The sequence below is a fragment of the Corvus kubaryi genome, unplaced genomic scaffold (assembly GCF_017639235.1).
Source record: "Corvus kubaryi isolate FWS band 111438036 unplaced genomic scaffold, C.kubaryi_AGA036_p1.0 134, whole genome shotgun sequence".
NCBI classification, from domain to species: Eukaryota; Metazoa; Chordata; class Aves; order Passeriformes; family Corvidae; genus Corvus; species Corvus kubaryi.
In genome coordinates this window covers 6,051,887-6,070,943 of record NW_024580668.1, presented here as the reverse complement: position 1 = coordinate 6,070,943, position 19,057 = coordinate 6,051,887, and the positions used below count along the sequence as shown (strand labels likewise).

The window sequence follows — 19,057 nt, the reverse complement described above, 5'->3', positions numbered from 1 at the left end:
TTACCAAGCCCCAGAGAAGGAGTGGAACAGTGGTTTGCCACATCACAGTGAGGTGATTTCTGGCTGCAATGTTGGTGTACAAAACACCCCTGCAAGGAAACCATCAGCATTCTGCCAAAAGCAGAAAGAGCCAAGATGGTGCTAGACTTTGTTACCTTGGCAGCCAGCAGAAAATGCAGCTTTACTCCAGTGGATTTGCCTCTTTGGTCATGAGGTGCGATTCTTCTCTGTGCTGGGGACACAGAACAACAACGGACATAGAGAAACCACAATCAGACAAACAGGCAGAAATTATTTGTTATTTCTGAGCATTTCAATACACTATTTCTTCTTCTTGCAAGTCTGTCAGCCTGAGTGTCCAGCTGTGCCTTTTTTCTTGCTGTGGGACGTGCGATGTGAGTTGGAGCACTGCAGTTGTGCAGACAGATGGCTCCCCCAGACAAAGGCTGTAGCTGTGGAGTTTGATTGACTTGTCCATACAGAAATGATGGAGCATTAAAAAAACATAACACATCTGCTATTCGGGTTGCTGCTTCTTTTGGAGTGTGTGGAGTTTTCTTCCAGAGATTTCCAGGGAAAAGCAATGTCTTCAGCTGCCTCCGCCCCAGCCATCAGGGGACAAAACCTGTGTGTGGAAAGGATGAAGCCACTGAGCAAATGAATAAATCAGTGTCAAGGTCTGAGAAGGAATGGCACAGAATTAATCCCTTTCCCTTGTAAACCTTTTATTCCATGCCAGTGAATTTCTTCATCGCCCAGGTCTTTGTACCACTGAGCCTCCATGAAATGTAAATGTAGGAACTGAGGAATTGTTCCTCGCTCCATCCCCCATGGAAACATTGCTGGGGACATGAAGAACTGATTCCCCATGATCACTCCCCACCTGCCTGACTACTGCTGCAGTTATGTGTTAATCCCTGAAAGATGGCTGAGGAACAGCCCATGGAGCTGGCTTTTATCCATGTGGATTGCATGGGAATCACCCTGACTGCTTTTCAGAGGAGGCTTTGCAGCACTGATGGTGCCTGAAGGATGAACAGAGGTCTCTGCCTGGCTGAAGAGAAGTAACCAGAGACCAGCCATAAAATCATAACTTCTGTACTGACATAGTCAGGACTTACCTCTTCTGTCGGCCTCATAACATCCAGAGATATCACAGCCCCCTGGATACCCAGGCTGCCCAGGCTGCCCTCTGGCACCAGGGAAACCTGGAGGACCGGCATTCCCAGGGTAACCCTTCGGACCTGGTTTTCCCTGCACAACTTCTCCTGGAGGGCCTGCAGAAGGAGAAGCACTGTAAGCTGTAGCACATCTGCTTTAGCAGTGTGATACCTCTTCTGTATTTTCCTCCATCCTACATGGCAGGTAATTTTCTGAGCATGGCTTCCTCATTTTGGTGGACAAATAGGACCTGCCTGTCGGAAAACATGTTCTGAATCCCAGTAACTGAATCCCAGTATTCTTGACCTTAAGGGTGCCCAGCTTGGCTAAAACTGGAGCCTGGTTATGAGAACACAAAATCCATCTACACGTTAATGCAGAGAATCACCTTAACCCCAGGATCCATCCCAGAGTCATTGGGTTTTGTGTCTCACATCTCAGCTATAGAAAATGAAATGAAGAATATGTTTGACCACACTCTTTTGACAGTGCCTGGTTTGTTATGCCAGTGGAAAACTTCCCACAGACCCCAAGTAGCAGGGATCAGGGTGGAGGAGTACGCCAAATCCTCACAGATTACTCACAAACCCTTATGTTCCACGAGCTGAATTTTCAGAGCTTCTGTCTCCTGAGCATCTGGTCTTGCATGCAAAAAGGCAGCAAAACTAAAACTGCCTGGATGTGTCTCAGGTCCTTAAAATACATCATCCCCTAGGAATGGGTACCAGAGGGAAGAAGCTGCCTGGAGTAATCTCTTGCATCTTAGCAGAGAGGAACCAAGGATGCTGCCAGCAGGGCTGTGGTGGGAAGGTCAGTCCAACCCCACCACAGTGCTCCTTCAGCTGCATGATGCTTTGAATCTGAGAGCTGGTGGCCATCACATGGCCTTGCTGGATCAATAAATAGAGGTTGTGGTCACTCTACCTGTTCTGCCTCTGGGTCCTTGGCTCCCTTCCTCACTGGCTCCAGACATCCCTTTCTCTCCTTTGGGCCCTGGGGCACCTATTCACAAATAAGAGATAAGTGTTGCTTCACTGTATTTCAAATTTAACCCTGCATTGAGGCTCCTGCAGTCTCCCCACGTGTCAAAGTGGAGTCACAGCCCTTGGCAACACTGAGAAACGTCCATCTGCTTTCATTCAGTCCGGGCACCTACTCTTGCTGTGACCAACAGGACATGAATTTCTTTGATCCACACAGCACTGATTTGCAGCCCAAGAGGGGTGGGAATGAACATTTTTCACAGAGAAATTCATAGCAGTAGTGTTACTGCACCAGCCTGAGGGTCAGGTCCACCTCTGTGCCCTTCATGCGCATCAGACAAATCACAAAGCTGAGCTGTCTCTTTGACCAGGTGCTGGTTAGCCAGGATTGCTGTTTTCATGTTAAATTACTCATGAAACCAGTACCTCTCAGAGAAAACAGGTACATTTTGACGAAATATGATTTTTCATTGTTTTAAGATGAAAATATTTCGATCAGCCATGTCCTTCAGGTGGACATTTTCATTGAAATTCATCTTCTCCCGTCTCCTGCTCAGCAGGCTGGAAAAATCTGCAGGTTGTTATTCCCTTTTCTCTGAAGTGACATTTTGATAAACTCTGGAGATACCAGCTAGGACTGATTACTGCAGGAGGAAGGAGTTAAACAGAACATTTCCAGTTACTCTGAGGTGTTAGGACACTGCTCAGACCAATGTTTTACTTTTTATTTTGACGAACAATTACTTGAGCCACTGACAAACATCATCTGCAAATCCAAGCAAAACATCTTCCCACCTTTCACTCATTTGTGTCCAGTAACTGAGGCCAATCCTGAGATTTCATTAATCTATTTCTTTAGTCACATCTGAGTCTTTCATTGTTGAAACTACTGCTCCAGAAACTTGCTTCCCCTTTAAAGATTGCTTCAGTTGCCTCATGCCCTCCATCAGCGTTTTCCAACACTTCTCGTTTCTGCCCAAAGCCGATCTGTTCCACCACCATGTGTTCACCCAAAAGGCTGCTTCTTTTGTCTTTTTATAGGAAAAACCTCCTGCCCTCTAAAATTAAACTCTCCATGCCCCCCAACCCTACAAATGGTGCCAAACTGGCCTTTCCCTCAATGCAGAGCTTGAAGATAGAGTGGGCTCCATCTGGCTTCTCCCTACTCGTTGAGATTTATAACTTGGGTGTCTCTTCCTAGAACTGAGAAGTCCAAAAGGAAAACAGCAATGAAATTAGATAATATCATGGATTATCTTTACATTACTGCTTGAGGTACTGAGATGTTTAGTTAAAGTATCAAAGATACAGTGAAAAATGTTTATGAACACTTCTGTCCATACCTCTCTCTCCTGGATACCCATCTTTGCCTGGCTGTCCAGGGATGCCATTTTCTCCTTTTTCTCCACTGCTCCCAGGTGGGCCTGGAGGACCTGGTGGTCCTGGTTCTCCTGGTTTTAACCTTTCCTCCCAAATGGGAACTGGTTTCCTTGCATGTTCATGTATGAATGAATCAAACTTCAACACATGAGCTGAGAAGGCAAGACAGAAAAAAAATGTTTCCTTGGCTGAGAAATTCAGAAGAGACATAAAAATCAAAGGATTTTGTCTAAAAAGGTACTCAAAATGATCAGCTAGTGCTAAAAAGCTGTCAGTCCCAACTGAGAAAGGCAGAAGATGAAGATGGGCAGCTGAGTGATGACTTTGCTGCCTGACCTTGGACAAGCCACTGCTTCTCTTCGCACATCACAGCACAGGAGCTTTACAAAACTGCCTCATCTTGGGAGGAATCAGCACATATCACTGAAATAATAATTTCTCTCAAATTAGTTTCAAGCTTCTCCATTTAAGAAATAAAGGAGGCTTTGCAAAACACCAGAGGGTTTTGCAAATAAATATTTCACAGGTCTTCTCTGTGCTAATGCCACCTGCTAAAGCCAAAGTAGGGCTTAGAGCCTGAGATGGGACATGTGCTATCTGTGGTGCTCAGCAGGCCACAGGGTGGTGGAGCTCCTGGGATCACTACAGCTTCAGGCTGTCTCTCCTCTGGTTTTCCACTGCTGGAGAGTCACAGGATCACAGACTCACAGGATGGTTTGACTTAGAAGGGACATTAAAGCTCATCTCATTCCACCCCCCAGCCACGGGCAGGGACACCTTCCACTGTCCCAGGTTGCTCCAAGCCCCATCCAACCTGGCCTTGGACACTTCCAGGGATGGGGCAGCCACAGCTTCTCTGGGCACCCTGTGCCAGGGCCTCCCCATCCTCACAGGGAACAATTTTATATCTGATATAAATCTAATCTTCCAGCTTAAAGCCAGTCCCCCTTGTCCTATCACCACATGAACACACTCGGGAGTTGGGCTGGTTGTACTCACTCTGAATCATCCGCTCACAAGCCTGGCTAACGAGCTGGTAAATTGTGGCCAAAGACTGTGGCTCCCCCTAAAATGAAGTATTTTTTTTTTTTAAATTAAGAAAAAAAGGAAGTATTAATATCTTTTAGAAAGGATCAATATCCTAATGCATGATAGCTTTCAGCCCATTCATTTTCTCAGCTTGCATTCCAGAGATATTAATTACTGTGAAATGCAGCTCTATTTATTTATCACGAAGCTCTGAAACCAGAAAATTGAAATTGGAAACATCAATAATTGCTTTTCTCCTGCACATCAAAAGGCCCAGACTGAATCTAAATAATTACCAAAAAACGGAGAGCAAATTTCACCCTCAAATTTTATCAGAAAAGATGCTAAGTCTATAACTCAGTGTTCTGTGATATGTAAAATATTTAGTATGATCAGATATTACAATGTCCTATCTTTGACTCCATCTTCTATGAATATTGATTCTTCCTGTATTTTGAATAAATCATGTATAAGGGGCCCTCTAGAAAGTTTTAGTAAAGCAGGGAAAAGTGATAAAAATGCAAAAACCTGCTTAAAAATAAACAGTGACTGAAAATTCATACCTAATGCATGTACTTCCAGAACTGTTTATAAAACATACATCTCTGGCTGGATCATAGTGCAGATAATCCAGGCTTAAAAAACTGCTTGGTGCAACACCCAAGGGAGGGGGAAATTGAAAGTTCCAATGTGAAGAAAAGTCTAGAAAAAGAAAAGCTGGTGGGATCGGAAGGAGAATGGTCTTAAAAATTATAATTCTGAGGCATTAACTTGCGACAAAAGCACCTCATCCCTGTCTGAAGACAAATTTGCATAAATCAATCTTGGCAATGACTCCTAGAAAGACATGGCATTTTAATTTAACCAGAAGTCAGGATGAGAAAAACCTGAAAAACTTCTTTTCCCAACAAAATAACCTTCCAAGGTAGTGTGGATGTCCTGACTGCCAGGGTTCTGTACTGGGGCACAGACAATGATTATTGCAGATGAGTTCTCTTTTGCAACACATTAAACGAGAACAAAGTGGGTTTGGACTTTTTCCTTCTCAGCAAAGAATAGATTTGCGTTTGACATTTCTGCTTCATTACTACAAATGATACTAAGGAGCTCCTGACTGCTGTGGGATTATTTATATCCCACCAGCCCAGCCCCTGCAGGTGAAAGGAAAGGCAACAAGCAATAGGTACAGTCATCACTGGAGAGGTCTGGCTTGCATTTGTAAGCAAAGGTTGCAATTCAGGTTACCACACCCACTCTTTTGAGTGTAGGATGAACTGACAGTGTCACCTGGCACCAGAAAAACTCACTTTCTCTCCTCTTTCTCCTTTTGGACCTGGCAGTCCCTATAGGGAAAAAAAATTAAAAATAAATAAGTTAAGGCATGGAAGAACAGAAAAGAAACAAAGACTTTCAGTGGGGGTGTGGGTTACGTTAGTGGGACATGGAGCACAAAGTTTGTTTCTCACACTCTTGTTGTTTCCTTCTGGCAGTGCTTGTAAGAGCTTTAAGTTATAGGAACACTTTGTTATTATAGAAAAATAATAATAAATCAGTAACTGGAGCAGTGGGATAAGCACCATCTGCAGGGGAGCAGAAATTTCTCAGCTGTGATCTTCGAACAGATTTCCCAACTGGGCAGGTGGTTTTTAACATCTGAAGAGAAGAAATACCTGCAACATTTAGATCTGGGGTTTCACCTACAAGCCCAATGCTGGCTGCTATAGCTCAGGAGTGACTCTCTTGCTTTATTCTAGAAGCTTACACCAGAAATTTGTTTAGATTTTGTGTAGCAGGTGAATCTACAGAGGGCGAAGGGAGGTGGGATTTGTTGAATGTTTTATCAACAGATTAGTAGCCTGGGCTTTGACTGCCCAGACATTGCCTTAGGAAGGATGAGTGTGAATTTAAAGCATCCTTTAGACTCTGAGGGAGAGCTGCTGTGGGAACAGCTCATTTCCATTCAATTATTCCATGCCTTGGCCTTCTTTGAGACCCAAAAGCAGAAACCTACTGTTGGCCCAACATCACCCGGAGGTCCCTTCTCGCCACTGCTGCCTCGGGTGCCCGTTGCTCCTTGGAAACCCTGCAGACATTAAAAATCCAGTTATTTCCAAACTTCTTTTTCTGTTCAAGGGCTACAGGGCCTCCAGCAGTGTGAGTTTAGAGGACTCAAGCAAGGGAACAGTAGCCTTAAGTTTCCTGTCCAGCCACGAGCCCACTGTTAAAAGCACATTGTGTGTGTGAGTTACGTTCACATCATTTCCCATCCCCATCTCAACTATGGCCAAGCCAGCAAAGCTGAGTTTTACCAACAAACTGCAATGCAGTTTATACTCTACAGGCTTTTGATCCTTCATTACATATTCAGATTTAGACATAGCCTAAAGCACAACCCTTTTCTTCAGCCTCCCAATACCACATGGTTGTTTTCTTTTTCCTTTAAAACCTGTGCTGGCCTCTAATACTTTACAACATTAACAGCAGCTTAGAGAGTGGGGAGCACCTTCTGTGGTCATTCATCTCCTCTTTGTGAAGTTTCTGTGCCTTTTGGAGCCATAAAGGGAAGAAAAAAATTAGCCAAACACAACTAGCAGAAATACTTTCTTTTAGAATTTTCCAGCTATTACATTTAAACTCAGTAGATATTAGCAACTTTTCTGAACAGTGAAAATGAGAAAAGTTTTCAAGGCAGCACCAGAACAGCTTGCAGAGCCTGCTCTGAAGATGACAGTGCTTTCCTCATATTTAAAAAGCTGAGGTTCAACCCTGCCAGCTCCACATCTTCCCAGGATGAACAAGTCAAAGTTACGAGCTGAATTCAACCTTGGCTCCCATAAATAACTTAGCACAACTACTGCCAAATTCCTTATAATTCAGCAGTGAGACTCAGATGTGAGATTCAGCTGTGAGAATCAGTAACTTATCAGGTCCACCAGCCATCAACTAAACCCAAATTTGGTTCAGTTTCCCAAGTAAAATGAACTGTTCCTGTGGTGCCTTCCAATTAACAGCTGTAAATCAACAGATCTCAAAGTTCTGCTCCAGCCCTGGCAGCAGATACTGGCAGTGATGTGGGGGGAAACCTTTCACACTGCCTGCATCCTCCAGCTCCTGCTGATTTCGGTCTAGCAAGCCAAATCACCTCCAACTCAACCAGCAGTTGGAAAGCAGTAGTGTCAGGAAAGTGAAAATAGCAAAACAAGAATCTCCGCACTGGGATGAAGCTTCCTCAGGACTTGCCAGAGGAAGCCAAGAATTTTCTTCTCACACTGAGAGTGGCAGGGAAAGGGGGCTCCTGCACAATGTGCCAGGTGTTCCCCATGGTACCCTGCGAAGGGGGTTTGCCCTGACACTTTCAGGTGAAACCACGAAACTCTGCTGAGGAACAGATTTTGATGTGCATCACTCACAGCAAGTACTCACCCTTGGTCCAGGAGGTCCTGGAGGTCCAGCTGTGCCTTCTAGTCCCCTCACACCCTGCAAAACCAAATCCAGTCATTTACTAATGAGAGGATTCTAAGAGACCTCATAGGCAGTGAGATGTTTTTCCATGTGCTGCTTTTAACAGGAACTTGCTACAGATGGGTAAAAAAAGCATCTGTCGAGCAGGAAGAAGGGTGGCACCTGCTCAAATTTGGCCAAACTTGAAATGATCCCATTTTTTTTCCCCAGTCCCTCTGGCTTTTTGAAAAGACCATTCACTTCTACACTGAGTGCATTGGGATGTTTCGGGTCTCTGCTGGGACACTCCCAGCAGATTTTTAGGCAACCTCACATAAAACCTCAGGGGTGAAGTGTTTTACCTTTGCGCCTTGAAGTCCATCCCTGCCTGGAGCTCCCTGCACACCAGGAATGCCCTGTAAATCAGAATGGCTGGGTAAAGTCAGCATCTGATTATCACTGCCCTAATTCATCTTGTAACAGAGGACAGAAGAAAAATGTCAAAGAAGAAACAGATTTATTCATTAAACAGAGCAAGGACTGTTGTCCCAGTTTTAATTCCATCATATCTAGCTTCCAGGTAGGTTTATCTTTCTTACACCAAGTGACTCAGTTTCCCTTGGGAAAGTGATGACACTCCAAAATCACAGTTCCCAAGCAGACAACAGCAACAACTTTTCAGACTTCCCTCAAGTAGTCACTCAGAAAAAAAGGGAAAATCTTCGGGACAAGTAGAAGGAGTGGTGTTTACCATTACCTGCATGCCAGGGATTCCAGTGTCTCCTTTCTCTCCTTTAATTCCTGGTGGTCCCTTGGATAAAAACAGAAGCACACAGTTGGGTGTGTGGCAGAACGCTTTAAGGTAAAGAGCATCCTGCTGCTCCACATCCATGTCCCGGGTTGTTCCTGCTCCCTGCAGTGTTCCAGGGTAATTTACAGCCACAGCATGTGCACGGGGATTTCTGCCATCCCAAACATGTGGCAGTCCTTGCCACTACTCCCTGCCAAGCAGTGATGATCGCTGGAAAGCAAAATGCCTGAATATTCATAGGATATCCTGAGTTGGAAGGGACCCCACTGGGCTGCTTTCAACAAAAGCCCGTTAAGGAGAGTCTGGACAAAAACAAGCTTTGGCCAGAATGATTAAGTGCAGGGCCTCATCAGCATAAAACTCATTGATTGTCATCTCTCCCTCTGCAGCTGTTCAGCTGTTAGTGAGGGTGATGTAAATACATAAATCACAGTATTGATACCCATTTCTGAGACAGGTTCTAACTGCAAAGAGCGAGTGACAAAAAAAAAGGCAATGGAAGAGGTCACATACCACAGGGCCCTGAACTGTGATTCCTTGGGAACCTGGAGAGCCTTGTTGGCCACTGGGACCCGCTGGTCCTACTTGTCCAGGTGGGCCTGGTTCACCCTGAAACCAAAGACAAGGAAACAATCATAGGGAAGGGAAGTGGTCGGTGCCTGCTGTCCTCATGGGCTGCACTGCTCGAGCTGGGTCAGCATGAACCATCTACGGGATTCGAGATGAAATTGGGGCACTGAGGACATCTCCGGTAACCTCAGCTGCCTTTGTATTTTAGATCCAAGATTTTGGTTCATCTTTCATGGAAGCAGACAGCAAAGCTGCAAAGGGTGCTTTGCAGAGCACAATTCACCTTTCCAAGCAGTTATTCCTGTTATTCAATGTAGTCAGAGAGCAAAGGGAAACGTTCCTTAGCCCATTGCTGTGATCTGTATCCATTCTCACTCCTTCCCTCAGACCTTTCCCCTGTAGCCATGCTGCTTTCCCAGATGTAATCCCAAAAAATGGCACCAGCGGGCTGCTCTGGTTCTGCCCTGTGCTGATCCATGTGCTGTGAACACTTGCACCAGGGCTTGCTCCCATCCCCAGGGCTGGGGGATTCAGACCCAGCTATTCCCCGTGCTCAGCTCCTCATGCTGCTCAGCCCCAGGGCAGTACCAATGTGTCTGCTCCGGAGGCTTGGCAGCAACAACAAGCACAGTGCAAAGCCTGACCCTGTCCCAGCACAGCTGCTCTCAGAGGGCATTGCTGACCATGTACAGTGCATTAATTCAGCACAACTGGGCTCATGATCTCAATTTCCAAAGCCCAGCTGAGCATTTAATTAATGATAAGTGATCCCATCCTCCTCGATGTGTTGTTAAGACTCTGTTTGGGCTCAGCTTGGTGCAGTGAGATAATCTCCAGCCTAAGGACTCACCTTGGGTCCTGGCTCTCCCTGCTCCCCCTGAGGTCCTCTCCTCCCAGGGCTGCCCTGCCAGTGGGACACAAAGAACATCATCATATTTACTGCACTGTAATGAGGAGCCTGGGGGACAGAACTTTGTGCATTTCACTGCCCCACAGTGAAAGATGTTTCCTGCCCCACAGAGCTCACACCAAATAGAGACAAGAAGAAAATTAGTTCAGTTGTCCAGGAAATGCAGGAAAGGGAAGAAGAAAGGAACAGCACAGCCCCTCCATGACAGCCTTGGGAACACAGCACTCACTCCCAGCAGGGAGAGAGGAAGTTCCAACCTGTTTCAGCTCCCTCCAACTCCCTCAGTGGATCCATGCTGAGACGACATCTCATATGGGCATGGGAACACATTGAGAAGGAAAAAAAGGGGTGCTCACATCCACACCCCTCTGAGACTCTGTTGGGTTTTATATTCTCCATCCCAGAGAAGAGACACGTGCTGAGATCAGGGACAGCACCTGGCTCTGGGAGACCTGGCTTAGCTCTGCCTCTGCCTGACACTGGGTGTGGAGAAGAAATCAACCTTCTGGCATGAACTCATTGTGTGTGAATTTTGACATCTTAATCCGAACATTGCTATTCTTGAATCCAATAAAAACATGGATTTGAATTGAGAAGCACAGGCAGGGGACTTTGGGAAAAGTGCTTTCAGAAGTGTTCAGAAACTCATTCCAGAAGCCAGCTGGATCTGGTCAGAAACACTCATTAAGGACAGTGATAAATACAAGGTGGGACATGTCCTGCTAACTGGAGTTTTAAAAATAGCAGTGAGTGCTGTTGTAACTGCAGCAAATTACCAGGAGTTCAGTGGTGTGAGGAGAAGGTTATGTGTCAAAACCCGATTTCCTCTAATGCTTTAAAGAGTCCTGCTCTTTAAGGAGTTGTCTGTGGAGATGCTCAAACCACAGGGCAATGCAAGCTGGTAATTATGCACTTAGGATATTGGAGCAGACTGTGACAGTAGAGTGTGCTGTTAATTAAACTTCCACCGGAATGAGCAAGTAATTACTCTGCAATGAGGCACTTTCCTCTCACAGAACTGAACTCACAGCTAAACCACAGGTCAATGCAGGAGGTTATCCCAGACCTTTTCACTTGAAAAAGGAGGCAAATGTTTCCATAATGGTTATTTTCCAGAAGAAAAGCACCTGGAGTGATTGAACTGAGGTGCTCTGGACAGGCTGTCTGTCAGGTTTCAGCTGGTTTGTGCAAATCAAATGTTTTCCCCCAAATTTTCAAAAAGCAATTTTTTTTATAACTGTTCCCTAGTGTTTAACAGGAATATTTTCTCCTGTGATTTAAGCCCATGACAGCTTTCCTGCATCCATAATGGATAGGGCAGAATTTATGCCCTTTTTCCTGAGCATACTGCATATGTAATGACTGTTTTCTCTTCCCCCTCATTTCTTCAGGGTTTTCTTGCGAGTGACATTCAGAAAGAGAGCTTTGGGGACAGACAGGATAGCAAAGTCTCCCCTTTCTCTTTGCACTGTCCACCCACACAGACACTTACAAGACTCCAACAGGATCCAGACAGGAAGATTTTTTTGGTGAGTTGTTTTTTCTTTAAATTCACAGAGAGTTTCAGAGCCTCCAATCCATGAGATGAAATCTCTGCAGACACTGAGGGTGACCCGTCCTCCTCTCCTAAGAGGATTAATGTGGCACCAGGAGCTGCTCAGCCTGTTCCCAGCTGCAGCTGTTGTGCTGCCAACTCTCCATCTCCCCATTTCATCACCATCCAAAATCCAAAGGGAAACTCTCAGCCTTGCCCTGGAAAAGCTCCTTGAGTTAGGATGAGAGGAAATGGCCTCAAGTTGCACCAGGGGAGGTCTAGATTAGACATGAGGATAAAATTTCTTCACCAAAAGGGTTGTCAAGCCCTGGCACAGGCTGCTCAGGGCAGGGGTGAAGTCACCACCCCTACAGGGATTTAAAAGGGGTAGATGTGGCACTTGGGGACATGGTTTAGTGCTGGGCTTGGTGGCCCTGATTAATGGGTGGACTCAATGATCTTTAGGATCTTTTCCAACCTGAACGATTCTGTGATTCTAAAACCTCCCAGAGCCCCAGGAGTGTGATCCACATGCCCAACATGCCACAAAAAATGAAGCAACACCAGCACATGCAACACACGGGGTGGGAGGGTGAACTTACAGGGGGCCCTGGGGGTCCTGGCAAGCCCGGGCGCCCAGAAGTGCAAGAACAGGCAGGAGCCAAGGTAGGGCAGGTGTCCTCATCCCTCTGAAATGAAATCAAGCCAAAAACAATCATGAGCAGCTGCACAGCAAGAGCAGGATGGCTCACTCAGTGTTTCAAAATTCAGTCTTTTACTTGAAGAAAAGCAGATTTTTTTTCTATTCCACTGAGAGATTTTTGTGAGCAATCGAATGCTTTATTTTTTCTGTTGAATAACAAGTTTAGACAAAAACCCTATGAACTAGCCCTGCCTGCAATATGCAAAACACATATTGGAAGATAATTTTCTCCTTTCTACATATTTATACACCCCACATAGCAGCTCTCTGTGTTGAGAAGTGAAAGGAAGAGTGGGGGATGCTGTGCCTCATGAGATGGCAGCAAAGCTGTAGGACTGCCAGGGCTCCTGGATGAGGTTGTGACAGGAGAAACAAGCACTGCACAGGAATTTGAAGTTTTCACTCTTTTTGAAGCAAATATAGTTTTGTTTACTTCATCAAGAAACATGCTGGGGTTATTCCGAAGAGAAGAGGGGGAAAAATGCTTTCCCTCTTGAGTCTATCAAAACCATTTGCAGCATCACTTCAGTGCCATGGACTTGTCCCATCCTCCCCAGCTTCCTGTCAATGAGCAGAGTGTGCCCCTTGTCTTACCACTGCAGGGAGATCACAGCACCTGTCCTGCTCTGCCCCTACACTGCTGCACAAGATCTTCAGAGACTGCAGCTGGAACTGGGGGGAAAAAAAGAGAGTTTGATAAGAAAGTAGCACTGGCTCCCACCACCCGTCACCAAATCTTATGAAGTTCAAGTGATAAAAATAATCTTCAGGGATGATTTGACAGGACTCTTGTGTGTGGTCCCAATTATAACTGTGCCCCAAAAAAGCCACAACATGAAAACTACGCCCAGACTGAGCGTTCCACAAGCCCTCAGGTCTCTGTCTTGCTAAGCAAGTCAACAAAGCAGCTTCACAGCAAGTCTCCAATTTACTCACAGCCCTGCAATAGCACCAGGTTCTCAACTAATTGGGCATCAGCACCACCACAACATGAAAGCAAACTTTGATTTGCTCCCCTTGGGGGTATGGAGAGAAGAGTAAATGTGGCAGCAGCATTTCCCAGGGCAGATGTGATCCCCTCCCAGAAACCCCAACTGGTCTTTCACTGCCTCCCTCATAGCAGCCACATCTTCCCATTCTGATTAACAGAAAAGCACAAACTGCACAAAGCCAAACAAAATAACGAGGCAGAGATTAACTTTTCTTTCCTCAGCACCATTTCTCTTCTCTTTTTTTTTTCTTTCACTCCATGCATTTAACAAGGAGCGAGCTGTACAGCCCAGGGAGGGTGACAGACACCCTACGGATACAGATGAGCCCAGCAGATCGAGTGGCATTTAAAGATTTCTTAAATTAAATAAGGTTCCATGATAACCAGTAATGAGGCACTGTGTCTTCTCAAGGGCAGCAGAGCTGTGGAAGATGTGAAATGTTGCTGTGCTTGAAAGGCAACAGCAGTAGGGACGGCACAAGGCTGTTCATTATTTGGCCAGACCTGTCTAGTTAAGGTGGTAGCAGGGAGAATTTGGGAGGAACAAGGGAAGCATAGATTCCTGCCTTGATGGCCACAGGCTTGTGATCAAATTGCACAGAATTTATTTAGGAAACAAGTAAATACTGACTGAGTATTTACTGAGTAAATACTGACCAGCATTTCCCGACATCACCCCGTGTGGGTTGATGTGCACAACTTTCCTTGCAGAAGCAATTCCCCAACCCTCCTGTCTGCTTCAGCATCTCAGTGCTGTGCTTCCCCAACCCCAGGGGATGCAGCCAGCAGAAGGCTCCTCTGGGACACACTCATGCTGCTGCCCCCCATCACGGTCCCCACACCAAGGCAGGAGCTGAGAAGGACAAAAATGCTCTCCCTGTGCTGGGAAAGCTCATTAAAACCCCGGGGATCAGTGGGATCAGCACACAGCCGTGCATCACAGCAGTGTTGGAGGTGTTCAGTGAGCGTGATGTGACACAGCACTCCTGCCCACCCCAGCCAGCTCCAGCAGCGCTTCCCAGGACTCACCGGCACGGAGCCGCTGCGGGGCCCTCTGGTCCTGGTCACTTTTCCCAGCATGATGAAGCCGGCGGTGGAGATGCTGCCGAGGGTGTTGATGGGTTTCTCTGCTATTTTCTTGCAGTCCACATAGAGCTTGACCTTAAAGTGGCTCACGGCCACGTGCACCTGGGCAGCAGGTGGAAAAAGGGGTGTTGGAGCTCCGTGGTGGGATGAGGGGGTCTCCTACCAACAGTAACACCTTCTGTCCCATCCGCAGCCTGCTGCTGGCACGGGTGGGGTGTTTTTAATGACTGAATGGATTGAGGGGGCTCAGGAATAAGTTTTAGTATGTGCTTTCCCTTGTTGATACCCACAACTCTCCTTGGGAGAAGCTTTCTGCAGCTGAGTAATGAACCTGCCCACAGATACCCACAGGAGGAGCTCATCGCTCATTTGGGTGCAACACCTTTGCTATGAGGACACAGCCAAAACCTCCACCCTGTTATGAGTGATAAAGTGGCTTTCTCTTAAGGCTGGATTCTCTTTTCCTTTCATCCAGAACTAAATGGTTACCAAAATTCTAAATTCTTAAAAAAAAAAAAATTTTTTTTCAATTTTTTCCAATTATAAAGACCTAAAAAATACCTCAATTTTTGGAGTCTGGGGGAAAAGGGAAAAATCAATATGTGGCGATCACATTTTGATCAGGAGATCCACTTAAATTCTTTACAATTATGAATTTCAGCATATCAAAGAGGTTGGCCATTTCCCTGGAAACCAGGATGCAAAGCATTTGGATAATCACTCCTCACTTTGAACAACACACATTGCTGGCAAAACACTCCCAGAGCAGAGTGAGATCATGAGCCACATTTCTCCCTCTCTTGACAAGGACCTTATGAAAGCTCCCATAGAATATCTTCTTCACTTCCTGCTGGTCAAAGGAGACTTCCTGTAAATCAGCCTTGTAGTCATGATTGAAATAGGTCAAGGATTTCTTACTGGCTACAGGGAAAATAGGACAGAAAACAGCTTGGAGTTAAAAGAGAAGTTGATTTCACACACATATAAAATAGTAAATAATTAGGCTTAAACATGGTGGAAGATTTCCTATGTTATCAAGAAATGCTTTTAAACAACAGAAAAAAATATGTAAAAATAAAGAATATGTTACAAGTAGAATAAAAATGAAAATATGTCTTTTAATTGCACTGGGCCTTGTTTTAAATGTCAGGTTGGCAGCCACAACAAAGCTTCCCAAGAAACTGCTGCTGAGCAAGGAAACCATTAAAATTATCCAAGTGAGTTCTGCTGCTTGCAAAATGTATGGAAACACCCGAATTTAATGTATTTAGCAAGAAAGCTTACGGTCAAGGTTAACACCCAGGAGAGGCTGGAAGTCCTCGTCTGTGACCTGCCACACGGCAAAGGGCTCCTTGGGGGTGTCGGGCAGGAGGCGCAGGAGGATGATGATGGTGTGCTCAGGTGGGATGGCAAACAGGTGGACATCACTGGAATGACACAAACCAAGGGAACATCGGTGATTTAAATCACCAGGCAACATCCTGCGGCCTCACCCAGTGTGTTTGCTGGGCAGGGGGGCCTGGAAAAGCTTTGCTCCCGGGAGTTGATGGTGATATGTCCAGAAAGAGCCTGGACCTGCTGAAGTCTGTGCTGAGTGATGAGCACTCATGGGGGCCTTCTCCTCATGGCTGGAGGATGCTCAGTCCTCCAGGAGCAGTTGGTGTCAATCCATCACTGCCAGAGCTGCCTCAGTGAGTGCAGCCTTAATGCTTTTCACAAGAGAGACTAGTGGAGGCCTACGAAACATCCCTGCCAGGTTCCCCCAGGTCTCCTCTTCAAGGAGGAATGGTTGCCATGCATCATGGGGTGAATCTTTAAACCTTGGCACAAAACTCTTGGCTTAGGGACATGGTTTAGTGGCAGACCTGGCAGCATTAGGTTAATGGCTGGACTCAGTGATTCTTCCAACCTTAATGATTCTATTATCCTAAATCAGTGTAAATGCCCTTCAGGGATAAGCACTGAGCCTACAGAAAAGCCCCCTCTGGGTCCCCACATCCCTGCTGCAGGATTTAGGCTTGGCAGCAGTGAGAAGATACAAAGCAATAAAGGAAGGTCAAATTGGTTTTGCCTGAAACACGCCTCCAATCTGAAACAGGACACATTGCCACAGCATAAACACAGCCCATCAGACATCTTTTCAGGAATGATTCATAAATAATACAAGTTTTTTCTTTCTCTCTCGCTTTCTGAAGGGGTGGTGTCCTTGGAAAGGCATCTATAAGAGCTGAACAAAAGGATTTGCCCATCATTTTCTGAGTATTCAGACCAAAGGCTTCTCTGAATCTCCCCGACTATGTTTACTCTAAGCAGCTTTGCTTCTTTAACAAAGATTAAGCGGAGTCAGTGGCTCAGTAATTAGGCTTTAAACAAAGTAGCAATGAATGTTAGGAGTCAGATCACTCCTGATTCATAATCATAAAAAAGGAATGAGGTCATGGGAGCTGCCTGGCTCACTCGGGACCCTGTGGAGAAGCTTCATTTGCAACGGAATGGGGTCAAGCCACAACCCAGAGCCAGTGGTTATTCCCTCTCACCAATGCAGCCCAGGCTGCAGAGAGCAGCCACAAGAGTGATACTTTCTAAAGCAAAGATCTCTCTCCAAACCAGAGATGTCTGGGAGAAGGGATTGAAGATGAAAATGTGACCTCAAACTGCCATCACTGAAGTGCAGGTGGCTGTGGACAGAATGCTTAAAGGCTGGTGCAGTGTCCATATGCGACAGGATCCTCATGTCCATCACAGCAACTAAAAAGCTGGAAAAAAGTGATTTTGGGGAAACCAAAAACAGCACTGTGAAAATGTTGGGCTCCACAAATGTATAATAAATACTATTGTGTCCCCTTAATTTCTGCATGACAACTCATCTTGAGGAAAGTCAGGTGTTTATTTATTAATACATTAAGTAAAAACCCTCTGGCTGTTTTTTCAATCTACCAGTGGTTTGATTTAGCTCGTCATATTTATCATTTCATTTGGAAGCTGCCAGCGGGGCTGCACCATTCCTTCCCAAAATGACCTTCCTTTACCATGTACAGGGCATGAGACTGAGGATGAGGATGGCAACAGCTGCAGCTCTGCTCCCACCTGGTCCTCTGGGTGAGCTGAATGTCTCTGAACAGGGTGAAGGTGCGGGAACCACTGAATATAAAGGGCTCCATGGCTACGCCTTTAATGGAGGAATATTCCTTCTCTACCAAGCCAAAAGCTTCCATCAAATCAAATCCTGGAACAAAGGAAAACAGACAAATCAGTGGTTAGACAAGAGTGCAAAAGAAGTGTGTTCGAAGAGCAGGTTGAATTAGCACAGAGAAGGAGACAGGAGAAAGTACACGTAATGACACAACACCAGCTCGAGTGTACTCCTCAAATGGCAGCCAGGGAAAATCAGTTTGTGTGCCCATTTGTTGTAATCTCTTCCTCTTGAAGGAGAGTGGACAAAGGATGGAGACTTTCACAATTGTGTTTTCAAATCTTCAGAATGAAAAAAAACGAACAAGAAAGATGCTAGTCCAACACTTTCTTCTTTTCAACTACACACAAAGTATTATCTTCAAAAGGCATGGAATCAGTCCAGTAATTGCTAGCAGGGAGAGAAAATTATTTCTACTCTGAAATGTCTTAAATGTAAGAGCCAGAAAAAAATAGGAAAAAAACTTTAAAATATGAACATTTCCATTTCTCTCCATTTTCAGGAGACACCCAGGGGTGACCTGCCTTGTGTGGGCTACAGAGGTTCTCCTCTGACATTGCCTCTGGCTCAGGCAGCTTCGTCTCTCTCCCCCAGCTCATCATTAAAGCTCCAAGTCATTTTCATTTCAGTTTTCTGCTCAGTAAGACAAGATCTCACCCTTTGGATTCTTTTTGAGTTTATCTGAGTTTGCAGCAGACTGGGATGAAGGAGATGGTTCCTTCCTTAGCAAATGGAAAGGCTTCATTTCAGTGTGGTGCTTTCAGTATGGATTCCCTCACCCCTTCACCATTGACAATCTTCTCCAGTTTCTTGGCTTGAGTTTTTATTTTGCCTGGGGGCTGGCCCAGGGTGCTTTTATTTTATTATTTTTTTCATATCTCAAGAGTACAAGGGAGTCTGCTGAAATAAATGACCTACTTGAGGGCCATTTATCTCTGGTATGGAGCTTCTGCCACTGAAACTTCCTTTAAAATGTGCAGGAAGAGAAGGCTTGAGTCACAATTAAAAACATATTGAAATACAATCCCATTATCATCACAGAATCATGGAATCATAGAACAGCTTGAGTTGGAAGGGACCTTAAAATCATCAGGTTCCCTGGGCAGGGGTGTTACCTGCAAGGTCAGCTTGCTCAGGGCCACGTCCAACCTGCCTTGGGCAAAGATGAAGTGACTCAGCCACAGACTAACCAGACCTGAGAGCTGCAGCCAGTTTCTCAGTCTCACCTGTGACACAGAACTCTCTGGGAAGGAGGTGATACCCCT

The 19,057-nt window shown here is 45.5% G+C and overlaps 1 protein-coding gene across 1 annotated transcript in view; it reads right to left on the bottom strand.

Annotated features, from left to right (window-relative positions):
- Positions 1-279: 279 nt before the first annotated feature.
- Positions 280-19,057, bottom strand: part of COL20A1 (collagen type XX alpha 1 chain) — a 52,401-nt gene continuing 33,623 nt past the window's right edge. The window contains exons 23-40 of the mRNA XM_042046806.1: positions 17,687-17,825; positions 15,884-16,026; positions 15,411-15,520; positions 14,543-14,701; positions 13,117-13,194; positions 12,422-12,508; positions 10,226-10,279; positions 9,319-9,414; positions 8,752-8,805; positions 8,357-8,410; positions 7,977-8,030; positions 6,565-6,636; positions 5,861-5,896; positions 4,524-4,590; positions 3,488-3,676; positions 2,086-2,163; positions 1,122-1,277; positions 280-625 (exon numbers count right to left, since the gene is read on the bottom strand). Of these exons, the coding sequence (XP_041902740.1) occupies positions 612-625; positions 1,122-1,277; positions 2,086-2,163; positions 3,488-3,676; positions 4,524-4,590; positions 5,861-5,896; positions 6,565-6,636; positions 7,977-8,030; positions 8,357-8,410; positions 8,752-8,805; positions 9,319-9,414; positions 10,226-10,279; positions 12,422-12,508; positions 13,117-13,194; positions 14,543-14,701; positions 15,411-15,520; positions 15,884-16,026; positions 17,687-17,825 (1,640 nt within the window). The 3' untranslated portion in view covers positions 280-611. The remainder of the gene's footprint in view (positions 626-1,121; positions 1,278-2,085; positions 2,164-3,487; positions 3,677-4,523; positions 4,591-5,860; positions 5,897-6,564; positions 6,637-7,976; positions 8,031-8,356; positions 8,411-8,751; positions 8,806-9,318; positions 9,415-10,225; positions 10,280-12,421; positions 12,509-13,116; positions 13,195-14,542; positions 14,702-15,410; positions 15,521-15,883; positions 16,027-17,686; positions 17,826-19,057) is intronic.